General features: G+C 50.6%; 1 protein-coding gene across 1 annotated transcript in view; it reads right to left on the bottom strand.

The window, feature by feature from the left end:
- Positions 1-7,635, bottom strand: part of BPIFB4 (BPI fold containing family B member 4) — a 30,142-nt gene extending 22,507 nt beyond the window's left edge. Inside the window, exons 1-6 of the mRNA XM_017884097.1 lie at positions 7,521-7,635; positions 6,138-6,200; positions 5,342-5,861; positions 4,229-4,333; positions 3,061-3,204; positions 222-285 (exon numbers count right to left, since the gene is read on the bottom strand). Of these exons, the coding sequence (XP_017739586.1) occupies positions 222-285; positions 3,061-3,204; positions 4,229-4,333; positions 5,342-5,861; positions 6,138-6,200; positions 7,521-7,626 (1,002 nt within the window). The 5' untranslated portion in view covers positions 7,627-7,635. The remainder of the gene's footprint in view (positions 1-221; positions 286-3,060; positions 3,205-4,228; positions 4,334-5,341; positions 5,862-6,137; positions 6,201-7,520) is intronic.
- Between the last annotated feature and the right edge of the window lie 7,250 nt (positions 7,636-14,885).

Below are 14,885 nucleotides of genomic sequence, written 5' to 3'. Positions count from 1 at the left end.
GAACGATGCAATTCTCAAGCTCCCTCTCCTTAGCCCTTCACTAATCTGCCCCTTCGTATTCCTCAGGGTCTTTCCCAGACCCTCCAAAAATATGCCCCAGGCCCTGGCTCTCTCTGTCCCTCTGGGTTACCTGCAGGCCCCCAGGAATGGAGGCTGGACTATGGCCCCTTGGTCTGGGGAAAGCCTGTGCCCCTTGCTCCCATCCTGGGACAGCTTCTTACCAAGTCAGGGAGGACGCCGGCCAGGACTCGGTTCACTAAATTGTCCACGAGGTTGGGGAGAAGCCTAAGGAGACAGGAGCGGGAGGAGGTCAAGGCTTGCAGCCATGCAGGCCTCACCAAGGCTGTCCACCCTGCGGGTCACTCGTCCAGGCTCTGAACAGTGAGAACCTCGGAGTGCTGGCAAATTGTTCTGAAAGCTGGGAGGACAGAGTACATTCACCTTGGACTGACTAGACAGGCCACCCAGGCAAATCGTTGGACTTTTCATGAATTCATGCATTTATTCATTCGATAAACGAAGTGTCTGGACCTTTACAATGGGTCAGGCCCAGGCTGTAATGTTGCTGATTTTCAACTGCAAAAGTCAGTCCCACCTACTGATCTGACCTTCAAATGGGCCATTTGCTGCAACCTTGTATTGTCCTCGCCAAGCGAAAATGAATGTGTTTATTTATGTAAGCATCTAACTCAGTATCTAGTACATAGTAGGTGCTCAATAAATGTTTATGGAAGGAAGGGAAGGAGAAATACTGGCCAATAAAATGCACTCATGTGGTCCACAAGAGAGGATGGATAGTTGGTGCTAAAAAAATTGGGAGAGGTGATCCATTTTACAGACAAGGAGGCCGAGGTCCACAGAAGTAACCCACGCAGCTCTCTTTTTTTTTGAGACAGAGTCTCAGTTTGTTGCCCAGGCTGGAGTGTAGTGGTAGAATCTCTGCTCACTGCAGCCTTGAACTCCTGGGCTCGAGAAATCCTCCTGCCTCAGCCTCCTGAGTATCTGGGACTACAGGTGCACACAACTGCGCCCAGCTCTTAACTAACCCTCCCAAGCTGTTAGTTAAGGAGGAAAATCAATGATAGACAAGACATATAGATGGACAGACAGATTTTTGGTCTAAGAATTTGTTTCCAGGGGCCTGCAGTGATAAGGAGATGAAGGAAGCATGACCATCCTACACCAAAGTGTCCCTGACAGCTGAACCTCTTGAGAACTGCTTTCCGCCTCTCACCTCCGAACACTGCCTGGGTCCCCGCTTCTGAGGTTGTGGCTGATTGTTCAGTGCTGCGCCAATTCAGCAAAGCAAAGAATTTCTTGAGATAAAGCCCGAATTAGAATGTTTCTCCCAAAGCTAATTATGCATTTCTCCCTTTTAAGTGGATTCACCTTGAGGGGCTTATCCTGGTTCCACCTCTCCTTAGATGATAGGGGCCTTAAGAATATATATGTGTGTGTATGCATGCGTGCTTTTGTGTGTGTGTGTGTGTGTGTGTGTGTGTGTGTGTGTGTCGAGGGGATAGTTGGACTTTGCTTTATGTACATTCAGGGCACAAACTCTTTTCCTCTTCCGGGAAATTATCCAACAGGTTCATCAACCCTCCTGTGAAATGACATATGTAAAAGGTTAATCATTGTGACCTTACTTGTCAGGGCACAAGATTAGACAAATTATATCCAACAATAGAGGACCGGCCAAATAAGCGATGGCTCATCCAGGCAATGGAATATTACGCAGCTGTAAAAAGTTAAACAAGGAAGCTCTCAACGTTTAGATGCAGAAAATTCTCCCAATAGGGTAAATGAAAAAAAGCCAAGTATAAAACAGTATTTATAGTATGTGCCCCTTTGCATAAAAGGAGGGGGAGAGATGAGACTCTAGGTTCATATTTGTTTCATGTGTACAAAGAAATTGGAAGGAGAGTTGAGAGATGAATAACTGGTGAGCTTGGTGGGAGGCAGGCAGAAGGAGGCGGGATAGGAGGAAGCCCTGTGCTCTGTACTTTTTGTCACTTTATGTTTGTGAACCATGTATTACCAAGTATATACTTCCTAGTGAAAATGTGAATTTAAAAATCTGTGAGGTTTCCATGGTTTCCCTCACCCTCCTCTCCTTGCCTGGGCCCTGGGAACTGATTTTCTTTGCCTTCATTCTCTCTGAAGCAGAAGTAAAGCCTCCGAGAAGCCCATAAGAATCAGAAGGTTTGGGGTTCAAGTTGCACAATGAGTTTGAAGGGCTGGGGGTACTGGGTCAGAAGATGGATAATAATGGAGAGGAAGAAGCGGGGTCGGAGGCCTCCAAGAGAGAAGCCAAAGAAGAGGGCAGGGAGTGGAGAGAAAGAGACTCCGCTCTGAGGGTGTCCTCATCCAGGACCACCACCGGGGGACAGCATGCTGGCCAGTACACGGACACTTGACACCACTTTGCCAGAGGGTGGAGACTTGGACATTTCGTAAGGAGCGTGTCATAGGAAAACTCTCATCCCCTCACCAGGGTTGAATTCGGCAGAACCAAGAGGGAAATGCTCCTGCAATCTGGGGCACCAATGCACACACAACCCCTGTTGGACGTATGTACATCAGCTCTCAAGAGGCCCCAGCTGATGCACTGTTTTCCATTCATTATCTCAATTCCCGAAGGAAAAAGAATTACCCCATTTCACAGATGAAGAAACTGGAGCTCAGAGAGGGCAACAGAGCTACCCAAAATCACAAAGCAAGGAACCGTGGGACTGAGGTGTGAGTCTCGGGCATGCCCCTGACCATTCAGATCGAAGCCTTTTCAAAGCTGGAAAGAATGTGTGTCACAATGACATCTTTTCCGGGCTGGTCGAAGGCCCCATCCTGGGTTTGGAGGTGCAGCCCATGAATTCCCATCAGGCATGTACCAGGTCAGGGACAGAGGTGACCGTGCAGCTGGCTCAGCGTGAGTACTCACCACCCCACAGCAACATCGTCCTGCCCACCCCAGTGCCTGTGGGTAGGTGAATGGCATGTTGTGTGCCAAAGACAGACCACTCCAGCAACCCCCAAGGCACTCCACTGCTGACTGGCACTCACCCTCGCAGCAGCTTGACTTTGATGCCCCCTAGGAGGGTGTCACATCGCTCAATGACCAGCCGAGGATAACCCATGCGTTCCATGGTCAACCGGACCTTGGCCGTGATGTTCACTTCCACTGCGATGTCCAGGAAGCCAATGAGACTGGAGAAGGCCAAGGGGCCAGGGAGACCTTGAGTCACCCCCCAGCCGCCAGGAGCCCTCCCGTACCCAGGCCTGTCCTTGCTGTTCCTGCCGTCTGTTACGAAACTTGTTCATCTGTAAGGAACCCAAACCAGAAGTCTTCCCTGGTCCCTCAAGTCACATGTGAACAAGTCTATCTGCCCCTCAGCCCATGAGCTTCAAAGCCTGGGCACGGGGCTCAGCACACACTCTGGTTTCCAAGGTGACCCCCAATCGCCTAGCTTGGTGAACACGACCTCATCCCACAGGGATAAGTCCACACAGAAGCCCACCCTCTGAGGTCCTCTAGTCAGCACCTAGTGCATGGAAGGCCATATTCCAGGAGGCATTTTGCTTGCCTTTCCCCACTTACAGCCACGGTCACCTGGAAAAGGGGGTGACCTCATTATCGTATTGCCAGTGAAGACACTGAGGTGACACTGGGGAACTGGCCCAAGGTCACACAGCTTATGAGAGAGTCAGGATTTGAACCCAAGCTATCATCTGACTCCAGCCTCCCAGATTTACTTATTTATTTAGTTATTTTGAGATGGAGTTTCTCTCTTCTTGCCCAGGCTGGAGTGTAATGGCGAGGTCTCGGCTCACTGCAACCTCCGCCTCCTGGATTCAAGCAATTCTCCTGCCTCAGCCGCCCAAGTAGCTGCAACTACAGGGCACCTGCCACCATGCGCATCCCATTTTTGTATTTTTAGTACAGACGGGGTTTCACCATGTTGGCCAGGCTGGTCTCGAATTCCTGACCTTAGGTGATCCACCTGCCTCAGCTTCCCAAAGTGCTGGGATGACAGGCATAAGCCACCACACCTGGCCCAGCCTCCCAGATCTTAACCACTGCGCTAGGCTGTTTTCACAGCTGACAGATGGCCTCTGGTCCAAGTCTGTGGGCATGCGCCGGCAAAAGTTTAGGTCTTCCTAGCCTCTGTGTTACGGATACAGAGGCTGGGCCATAGAGTGGTGGGACCCCTCTAGGGCTAAGGGCACACACCTCTTCCCGTTGATGGCCACACAGGTGTACAAACTCAGGTAGACACCCACGCCGGGCAGGAGCCGCACAGACACTTTAGGGAGGGTCAGCTCCACGATTCGCAGCCTGCTCGGGACACAGAGCTGTGAGAAGAACTACCACCCGCTCACCGAGCACCCTCCCCTACACCCCTTTTCTCTGCTCCCCATCTGTTCCTCCTGATTCTAAAGACACTAGACACCCGCAGTTCACGGACAGAATGTGGAAAACAGAAAAATTAAGGCAAAAATGCCACGACCCGTAATCCCAATGCCCAGAGGCCCGCTGTGTGCATTCCATATATTTCCTTGGAATCTTTTCTGCATGTCAAGATGCCATTCCCTCCCTCTGCTCATCCCTGCCCCTCTTGCCTGGTTCCCTCCTATACATGTAAGTTCCTCTTGCTTAATTCCCTCCTATACATTTTTCAGATTTCAACTTAAGGTCCTCTTCCTCCAGGAAGCCTCCCTTGACCTCCCTAGGTAGGTGAGCTGCCCTGTTATAGAGATTCTTATTTCTCCATGAACTTCTTGCCACTGTCGAAACTGTATGTTTATTTTTAGGCTTCTTATCAATGCCCACGTACCCCATCAGCCTGAAAGCTCCATGGAGACAGGGAATGTATCTTTTCTTGGTTTACCATTGGGTCATGTCCCCAGTGCCAACACAGTACCCTGCACATAGTAGGAGGTCTAAATAGTTGTTAAATTAAATGTTGACTATGAGGAGCAGGCTGAGCATAACAGAACTTATGATATATATGTGTAGTTTTAAAATCCTCTGGGTCTTTTCCACTACACTGTATTACTATGACCATTCTACAGATGAGGAAACTGAGACTCAGAGAGATGATATCAATGGCCCAAAGTGACACACAAACATGAAAAGTTGAACTGGGTCTCAAACTTAGGACTGTTTCATGCCAAGACCCAAACCATGTAACTTGGGGCTCTTAAGACGTCCAATCCTGAGGCCAAGCCCTGAAGTGTGTGGGGCTCTGAAGACCTTCCCTCCCACAACTCCAGGTTCAGGGAGTGATCATCCCCGTTTGGAGGTGCATGGGGGCTTTCTGGAGAGAACCTGTCCCCTCCTTACCCTGTGATGCCTTGCACGGTGCTGAGGATGCCACCCTCGCCGAGCACGCCCAGGACACCCCCTCCTCCAAGAAGTCCTCCGTCACCAAGGAGACTGCCTCCACCGAGCAGGCCACCTTGGCCTACCAGGATGCCATCGGCTGCCAGCATGCCTCCAGTGCCCAGCAAACCACCTGGGCCCAGCGCCCCAGTGGCGACTCCAGGTGGGATTTCTCCAGGCCGCAGCTCTCGCCGGTGAAGCCTGCCCACAGGTGCCGCCCCCTCAGCTGACCTGTATCGCCTGAGGCCCCTGTGGCTGCCATATGCATTCTCGGCACTGCGATAGCCGCTCTTTTGGAGGTCCCTGATGCTTTCATCGGTCTCAGGGATCTCACCGTATCGGTATTGGACCCCCAGCTGAGCAGTGTTGTCTTTGGTCCCAATGTGACCATACTCGTAATAATCACCAAGCTGTTTGCCGTTGGTATATACTGGGGGGGGTCCTTGGACAGGGAAGTCATTGTAGGGAATACCACCAACACCTCGGGGTAATTCAGTGCGTCTGTAGTCATTGTAATGGTGTTGGCCACCACCCAGAAGACCACCACCACTGCCACCCAACAGCCCCCCAACACTGCCACCCAGCAACCCCCCACCACTACCACCCAGCAGCCCTCCACCACTGCTGCCACTGCCACCCCTTCCACCCCCACCACCAAGCAGTCCCCCCAGGACACCACCTCCCCCACCACCTCCACTTCCGCTTCCACCAAGCAGACCGCCCAGGAGAGGCCCATCACCATCACCACGGGCTTTACCCAAGGGCACCTCTCTCAGGGCTGAGTGGAGAGTATTGCTTCGCTGCAGGGTGCCCAAAATGGCTGCAGAGAGACAAGGGCATCAGTCCAGGGTTCCTCCCTTCTTTCCACTTCCAGCCCCCAGGCAGCACCTCGCAGTGTTGCTCAGTTCCGTGGGCCTCACTTTTCCCACCAGCGAAGTGCAGAGGCTGAACAGGAAGACTTCTCCAGGCTGATCTAGCCCTGGCATCCTGGCCAGCTCATTTTCTGCTGGGTTTTGTCTGGTCTCACTTTAACTAGATCTGGACATCAGCCAGCCAGCCCTTCATGGATTTTCTTCATCGCCCTCCCTTCTAAGTGCTCTGCTCTTTACAACTTTAAAAAATCAACTTCAGGCCAGGCGCAGCAGCTCATACCTGTAATCCCAGCACTTTGAGAGATCGAGGCGGGTGGATCATGAGGTCAGGAGTTCAAGACCAGCCTGGCCAAGATGGTGAAACCCCATCTCTACTAAAATACAAAATTAGCCAGGTGTGGTGGAGGGCACCTGTAATCCCAGCTATTCAGGAGGCTGAGGTAGGAGAATCACTTGAAGCAGGGAGGCAGAGGTTGCAGTGAGCCGAGATCGTACCACTGCGCTCCAGCCTGGGCAACAAGAGTGAAACCCCATCTCAAAAAACAAAAAAACAACAACAACAACAAAAAACTTTCTTATGTATTATCGCAACTGATTCCTGGGAAATAGCCAAGGCCAGAAGTGTCCCCATCTGGTGGACTGAAAGACTGAGGCCTGTGAGGTGCTCAGAGATCACTTAGATAGGAAATAATCTCATTTTTTAAAGCTCGTGATAGCCTGGGATGAGTGTTGAGGGAGAAAGTATGAAAGTATGTCCTCACATGCCAGATGACAAAAGCGAGCTCCTAAGAATTGGAAGCAGGAATAATCATAGCTCCTACTTTTGAGGGACTTCTAAGTCCCAGGAGCTGTGCTAAGTTTTCAAAGGTCATTTCATTTTATTCTCGTATCAGCTCTCTGAGATAGAGACCATAATTACACCTATTTTACAGATAAAGAAACTGAGGCTCAGGGAACTCAAGTTACGAACTTAAAGTCACACAGTCAGGATTTGAACCCCACAAAGGCTGATCCAGGGCCCTTAATCACTGTTCTCTATTGCCTCTAAAGAATAAGCATAAAGTCACCAGTATGGTGCTTGGCACATAGTAGGTGCTCAGGAAATGGTAGCCAAAAGAAAAAGGGGAAGCTAAGGCCCAGAGAGTAGAATTCACCCAGCCACCCGACGTGGACTCTGCCAGGAGGAGGAGGTCCCTGGGTATTTCAGAGTTGGCAGAGCTGCCCTGCTTGCCCCGTGCCAACCCTCACCCCTTCGAGGCTGGACTCACCACTGCTCAGCACATCTTTGGTCACCCTGAGGACCGTGTTTGTCTCTTGGCGGGTGCCACACACAGCCGCCACAGACAGTGCAGCCACACACCACGCCGTCCACATGCTGGCACTGCTTCCCTGAGGAGGAGAAAGTGCAGATGCGGATGTGGCTAGGCGCCACCATCCTGGCTGGCAGGTGGCACTAGGCAGCCCTAGCCAAGAGTTATCTCAGGACCCTGGGACCCAGAGAAGGGGGAAGCCAGCCAAAGTCACACAGTAAGGCATGGTCCAGAATTCCAGATACCACCTTTTGAGTTTTTCAGATGGAAATGAATCTTGTGACATAAAGCAGACCCATTAAACATACTGTTTCAGAGAATGGATGTCTAATTAACTCCTACGATGGGATTGACAAATTGAGCATCAGGTAGATGGGTAATGGGGATTCCAACCAAAACACCAAACTGGGAGTAGGTAGGCTCTGAGGAACTCTCTCCGGCATCCACCTAACTATTCGCTCACTCATCTATTCCTCTATTCATTCTCCCCCTTCTTATTCTTTTATCCATTCATATGTTCAACCTACTATCTTTCCATCTATCTATTATCCATCTGTCATGCAAACACCCAGCAAGCCATATATCCATCCATCCAACTAACCATCCATCCAACCACCCATCCATCCATCCACCCATCCATTCACTCATCTACTCATTCTCCTCCCTCCATTTATTCATCTGTCCACCCATCCAACCATCCATCCATCTTTCCATATATCTATCATCCATCTGTCATCCAAACAGCTGGCAAGCCATATATCCTCCCATCCATCCATCCATCCATCCATCCATCCATCCATCCATCCAAACATCCATCCACCCATCCATCCATTCATCTTTCCATCAGTTTATCTACTCATCAACACATTCATCTAGCCACCCTTCCACCCATCCAGCTCACCAACACTCTTCCCATCTCTTTGTAGGAGTCAGTTCTACACCATGTGATTAATATTAACGACTCTGAGTCAGAGATATCTGGGTCCTAATGCTTAGGAAAGAGACTTTACCTTTTTGAACCTCTGCTCCCAAATCACAAACAAGCTGTATCTCATACATAGTAGACACTCAATAAAAAGCAGCTATTGTTACTATTTTGGGACTATTATTTCAGACACCTAAGAAGTGGTTGAGGAATGTTATGAGATTGGTGAGGTGAAACATGCATTTTGGAATGAGCTGCATAGCCTCTGGGAAGCTTCCTTTTGCTCTTTTCATGCCCTCACCCACTTCTTTCACTCCATCAGCCCCAGCTACACACCCACAAGCCTCAGAGAATCAGCACAGGGCATGGCCTCTCATCTGAGCCAAAAAATTGTTGATTTCAGCCACCTCTGTTTAGGTACCTTCTCCTCTTTTTTCTGTCTTCATTTCTCTTGGACTTCACAGAGTCCCCAGATTCTTTCCCCACTCCTATCTGCTCCCAGAAGAATATTAGAGGCATTCATTTACACTAGAATATAAAGGTTATGTGCAAGAATTTTTTTTTCTGGCTTCCGCACCTCATCCCAACCTCATTTTCTAGAGAGCTGTGTTCAAAAAGGAATCATCCCTTTCAGTTAAAAAGATGGGCACCAATGGAAGGATTTCTGGCATCAGCAAACAGCTGAGGAGTCTCCAGGAGGTAGCAAGGACCCTCGGTACCCATTATCCCTGGGAAAGATGGAGGCAGCTCTGCTCACGCATGTAATTGGCATGACCCAGGCCTTTCTGCTGATTCCCAAGAGACTCTCCTGACTAGGCCCATGCTACAGACAAGACACCTGAACTTGGAGAGGGGCCATCCTGGTGGATCTCCAGGCTGGGACTCTCTCCTTATTACCTTCCCAGGCCTCTGCCTCCCCTGCCGGACACTGAGTAGAGAAGGGGCGCCTCCTTACCCCCAGGAGGTCCCTGCCGCTGAGTCTTGATAGGTCCCGTTCCCCAGCCCCTCTGCTTTTGGCTGAGTCTGGTCACAGATCAGACTTATATAGCAGCCTGAGCCTGAGCCCGGACCCCAGAGAGGGAAATACCATGTAATTACAAGAGACCGGAATTCAGATTTGCTCTGCAAATTGGGCATTGAGCCCCAAAACCACAAGGGTTTGTGGTTTGTGGCTAGTTCCAAGACCTGCACTCAGCCCCAGATGGTGTCACATGAGCTGGGTTTTATCAACCCTTGGGCTGAACACGTTCCCGGAGACCCCAGCTAGGCCCCAAGCTTGGGGAACTGGAAGCACCCCCAGATGCATCTAGTTTCTAACTCTAAGCAGGCACTAGCCATTCCAGATGATCTGGGTAGACAGGAGGTGCCCAGGCTGGACTCAGCACCAGGATGACCCAGGTCCAAACCCTGCTCAGCCCCCAACTCACTGTAGGACCTTGGGCCAGCCACTTCCCTCCTCTGAGCATCACATTCTTTCCATCTGGTAAGTGAGTTTAATACCAGCCTCACAGGGCTGATTTTAGGACTAAGGGAGACGAATATGAATCCAGCTCCTCAAACTTGGGACTGGTGCATGAATACGCATTTTTTTTTTTTTATCAGAAAAACATTCCTCACTCATTTCTTAGGGGTCTGAAATAATAGTCCCAAAGTAATAACAATAGCTGCTGTTTATTGAGTGTTTACTATGTACGAGATACAACAAGGTTTTTCCCAACCATTTCCTCATGAAATGTTCACACCTACAGCAAAGTTGAAGGAATTGTACAGTGGACACACGTGGTTGCCACGTTGTTCCCACCAACGATACCCACCATTTACATTCTTGTCACATTTGCATCCATCTGTTTGTCCATCTTTTATTTTCTATGCATTTGAAAGTTGCAGACATCAGTATACTACCACTAAACACTTCACCCTGCATGCCATTCGGATTCTTTCTTTATATCTTTAAATACAGTGAAATGCGCAAAACTTAAATGTTCATTTGCTGAGTTTTGACCATTTTTTACCGTCATGCAGCCCACACTCCTATCACAATATAGAACATTTCCACTACCCCAGAATGTTCCACCTGCCTTTTCCCAGTTGCACCCTCCAAAACCTGCTGGGACACAGCCCAGACCACTTCACTTGGCATCCAAGGCCTTCCATACACACATCCCAGTCTTCTCTTCACACAGAGCTGCTCATTCCTTCCATCCCCTCCTCATCACCCTCTGGCTTCCCTGCCTCTAGGCCTTTGCACGTGCAATCTCTGCTGTCTACAAAACCCTCTCCAGATTCTAAGGGTCAAAAGGTCAACAGTTGTAGGAAGCTTCCCCCAGCCCCACACTCCCTCTGGCCCATCCAGAGACCCCTGGGGCCCATAGTGAGGTGTTCTTTCTCCAGGCGAACCAGCTATGTGCCCCACTCCTAGGCCAGCATAGGCATAGATGCCAGTGTAACAAATGAACAAGTGAATGAATGAATTAACTCATCTTTTGCTCTCCAATGGACTGAGTGCTCCCTGAGGCCTCCTTGCTTCCCACCCCACAGCCCCCACCCAGGCCCTACCTCCATGTTTAATCAATGCCACCTCCTCCCTGCGCCAACCCTGCCTGTCTGCTAATTCTGAGAGGCAGGGAAACATTTCTCTCTCCACCAAGGCCTGCTTTCAAGTCAAACCGAGAATAAACGTGCTTCGCCCCCGACTCCCCAAGGAGATGTCTCCTCCTTCCTCCCTGGTGGCAGTGGGGGCTCTGAAGCCAGGCGTCTTTGATATAGGTCCTGCCAAGCTCGGCCAATGTCACCCCTCACTTCTTCTGTGCCACTGAGCCAACCCCGCCTTGGAACTCAGTTTCCCCATCTGCAGTGTGTGCACTGATGGAACCATTAAGAGCACAGGCTCTGGAGCTGGCTGCTGGGCTTGACTTCTGCTGCCGGTTCTCGCTGTTTCCTTGGTTGTAAGAGGGTGATTGGAACCAGCCTGACCTGCAGAGCTCTGGGAACAGGGTCTTGCACACAGCTGGGCTCAGCGAGTGGCATTTGCATCCTTACCATCCTGGGTCCCACATGGCAGCAAGTCTGGAGGGCCATGAGGGCATGAGGAAGTAGCTTCAGCCCAGACCACCTCATTACCTGCAGGCTGGAGGGGTTCCTGGAATGGGAAATAGGGACTCCAAGAGTCACACACTCCTGCGTTCCCACATCCACCTGCCCTTTCAGCCTCAGCAATCACTTCTCCCCGGCCTCTGCTGGGCCACCTGCAAAAGGGGCATAATCACACTTTCCCAGGAGGGTTTTGAGAATTACATCGGAAATGCGTGGAATGTCCCTGGAGCCTCGGATTTCCGTAAACAGCAGCCCCCTTTCGTTTCCCCTTGATGAAAGCAGGCACTGAGTAGGGGTAAGTTTTGCCTGGTCTGCTAGGAGCATAAACTTGTGACAATGATTTTCTTTCTCTGTGCCTCAGTCTGCACCCCTGTAAAATGGGGAAACTAGAAAGGACATTTCAAAATGATGCTACTCATCTGAGTAACTCAGCTCCTGGGTCTTCCCTGTTTAAAGTCTTTGTGGTTCCCCATTGCCTGGCACTTAGTAAGTGTGATAAAAATGTTTGTGATACAAATATATTACCGTTTTAAATGGAATACAATGCAAAGAGGGCAACTGTGCCTTTCCCCACTCCCAAGAGGACAGAACCAATGCACACTATAAACTGTAGAGTGCGGTGCACACATGAATGTGGTGCCAGTCACCCAAGGCTCTGTGCCCATTCTCAGTCCTCAGGCCAGCCTGTCCCCTGGGTCCTTCCTGGCCACCTTGAGAGGATTAGGGCAGCCCTGGCGCCGGGGAGATCACCTGGGCTTAGCTTCCAAAAGGCACCTTTGTCTGGAGCTGGAAGGACATAGTGGGGGACGGCTGGAAGGACATCCAGATTCCCTGGGAAGTGACTCACCCCCAAGGTACACAGAGGCGAGGGAGTCACACTGGGCTGCTGAGATTAGAAAACAGATCCAGACCCACCACCAACCCTCCACTCCGCCCCTGCCCCCCTGCCATGCACTCTCAGCCCTCCAGGGCTGCAAGGGGCTTCCTTCAGTCTTGCTTGATTCCTCACCGTAAGGGCGGAGTTCGGAGACTGGGGTCCAGAGGCAGGGGTGGGTACTAGGTTCAAACTTTGACCTTGTCATTACCTAGCTGTGGGGCCTTGCGCATATCACTTAACTTCTCTATGCCTCAGTTTCCTCAACTGTATAATGAAGGTGAAGACAGTTCCTGAAAAGCAGGGCTGATTCAAGAAGCTGATGACATGACGTACCTAGAGCACTTAGAACAACGTCTGGCACTTAGTAAGCGTGCAATAAATACAGCAAGAACTTTCTGGCATAGCAGTGACATCTTTGAGTCAGAGGGGTCTGGTTCAAATCCTGCTTCTGCCACTTAGAAGTTGGCTGATTCCATTTCTCTGAGCTTCAGTTTCCTTATATGTAGAACAGGGTGATAATACCCACCCATCCCGGGGGCTGTGAAGTTAAGTGCACTAAGGAATGCTAAGCATCTGACCTAGCATCCAGCACACAGTAAGCGCTCATCAGAGGTTAACTGCTCTCACGTCTACTCTCTGCAGCTGCAGGACTCACCATGATGAAGCAGACACTGTCCCTGACCCTGAGGAGCTCTTGGGCAAGTGGCAGAGTGAGACTGAGGCAGCGCCCAGTGTGGCCCATGCAGTACCGGGCCCTGCCGCCACATGCGGAGGCGCTGTCCTGTGTATGAAGGATGGCACGGGTTTGCCAGGTACGTTTGGAGGAGAGCGAATGTTCCAGGAAGAGGGAAGAGCCGTGCAAAGACCTGGCTGCACGTTGCTACTTGTTTTCCAGGTGCCAGGCACTCTTCTCAGAACTTTACAAGGATTGTCTGGTTTCATCCCCAGATGACCCGTGAGTGAATACTATAACAGTCCCACTTCGCAGATGAGGAGCCTGAGGCACAGAGACAGCTCTGTTCCCTCTGCATGCTCCAGGAGGAATCAGCTGAGGTCAGGTCACAGGCAGCCTTAAATGCCAAGCCTCGGAGCTTGGAGACTTTCCTGTTGGCATCAAGAATCCAGCCACTGCAGGGCTGTCAGTAACAGTGAGAGATGGTCAGAGGAGGTCAAGGATGGGCAGGACAGGAATGGGATGGAAGAGAGAAGGGTGGGAGTCAGGGAAGGGTGTTCCTTGTGAGAGATGAGGAGGGACAGCTGGATCTGTGCATGGAGAGGAGATAGAATAATGCAACTGTAATAAGAGCTAACTGGACCTGGGGGCTTCTTATGGATGGGTCACCATCCTGAGTGCTGGTTTAATCCTCAAAGCCATAATAGAACATCCTCAAGTTACTGATGAAGAAACTGAGGCTCAAGGAGATGAAATGACTTGCCTGAAGCCACATGGCTAACCAGAAGCCAGGTTGGGATTTGAACATGGGCAGCTATCTCAAGCCACTGATTTAACCATGATGGGAATCAGTAGCACTGGAAGTGTCTGGAAATCAGACACAGGAAGATAAACCCGAGCATGTCACCTGGCACTGGCATGTAGCAGGCACCAATAAATGTAGGGTGGATGAATGAAAAGCAAGGAGGAGAAAAGGGAAAGAGGAAGGGAAGGAGGAAGGGAAGGAAGGAAGAAGGGGGGAAGATGGATGGATGGATGGATGGATGGATGGATGGATGGATGGATGAGAGAATGGATGGATGGATGCATGAGTGGATGGATGGATGGATGGATGGATGATGGATGGATGGATGGATGGACGGATGGATGAAAGAATGGATGGGTGGGTGGGTGGATAGAATAATGGATGGGTAAAAAGTCAGATGGGAGGGTGGATGGATGGACGAATAGGAGGCTAAATGGGAAGGTGAGTGGATGGATGGATAGAGGAGCAGTTGGATTGGAAGGTAGATGGATAAATGGATGGATGGGAGGCTGGATGGGAGGGGAGATGGATGGATGCATGCATGGATGGATGGATGGATGGATGGATGGATGGATGGATGGATGGACGGACGGATGGCTAGCTGGTCGGCTGAATGAACGAGTGGTGGACAAACCTTCAGATGAGCTCCAAGTCTACCCTGCCTATCACCTAGCCTCAAATCCTCTGAGCCAGTGATCGAAACCTGGTTGGCACTTCTTCACTCAGGCCATCCATAAGTGCCAACTTGGGGGCATTTTTCACCAAAGGGGCCCATCTTGAGCAATGGGGAGAAGCCTAGGACCTAGAGGCAGGACCCTTATTCTCTCATCCCAACTCTGCTGTGTGTGGGTCGGGGCCAGCCAAGCCCTGCTCTAGTTTCAGTCTCCCCATCTGTACCAAGAGCGTTTGGCACAGCTCTTTTCTGAGCTGTGTCCATGTCAGATGTGCAG

This window comes from Rhinopithecus bieti, unplaced genomic scaffold (assembly GCF_001698545.2).
Source record: "Rhinopithecus bieti isolate Rb0 unplaced genomic scaffold, ASM169854v2 scaffold_14455, whole genome shotgun sequence".
Lineage (NCBI taxonomy): Eukaryota > Metazoa > Chordata > Mammalia > Primates > Cercopithecidae > Rhinopithecus > Rhinopithecus bieti.
The sequence above is the reverse complement of the archived record's forward strand: the minus strand, read 5'-3'. Positions and strand labels throughout refer to the sequence as shown.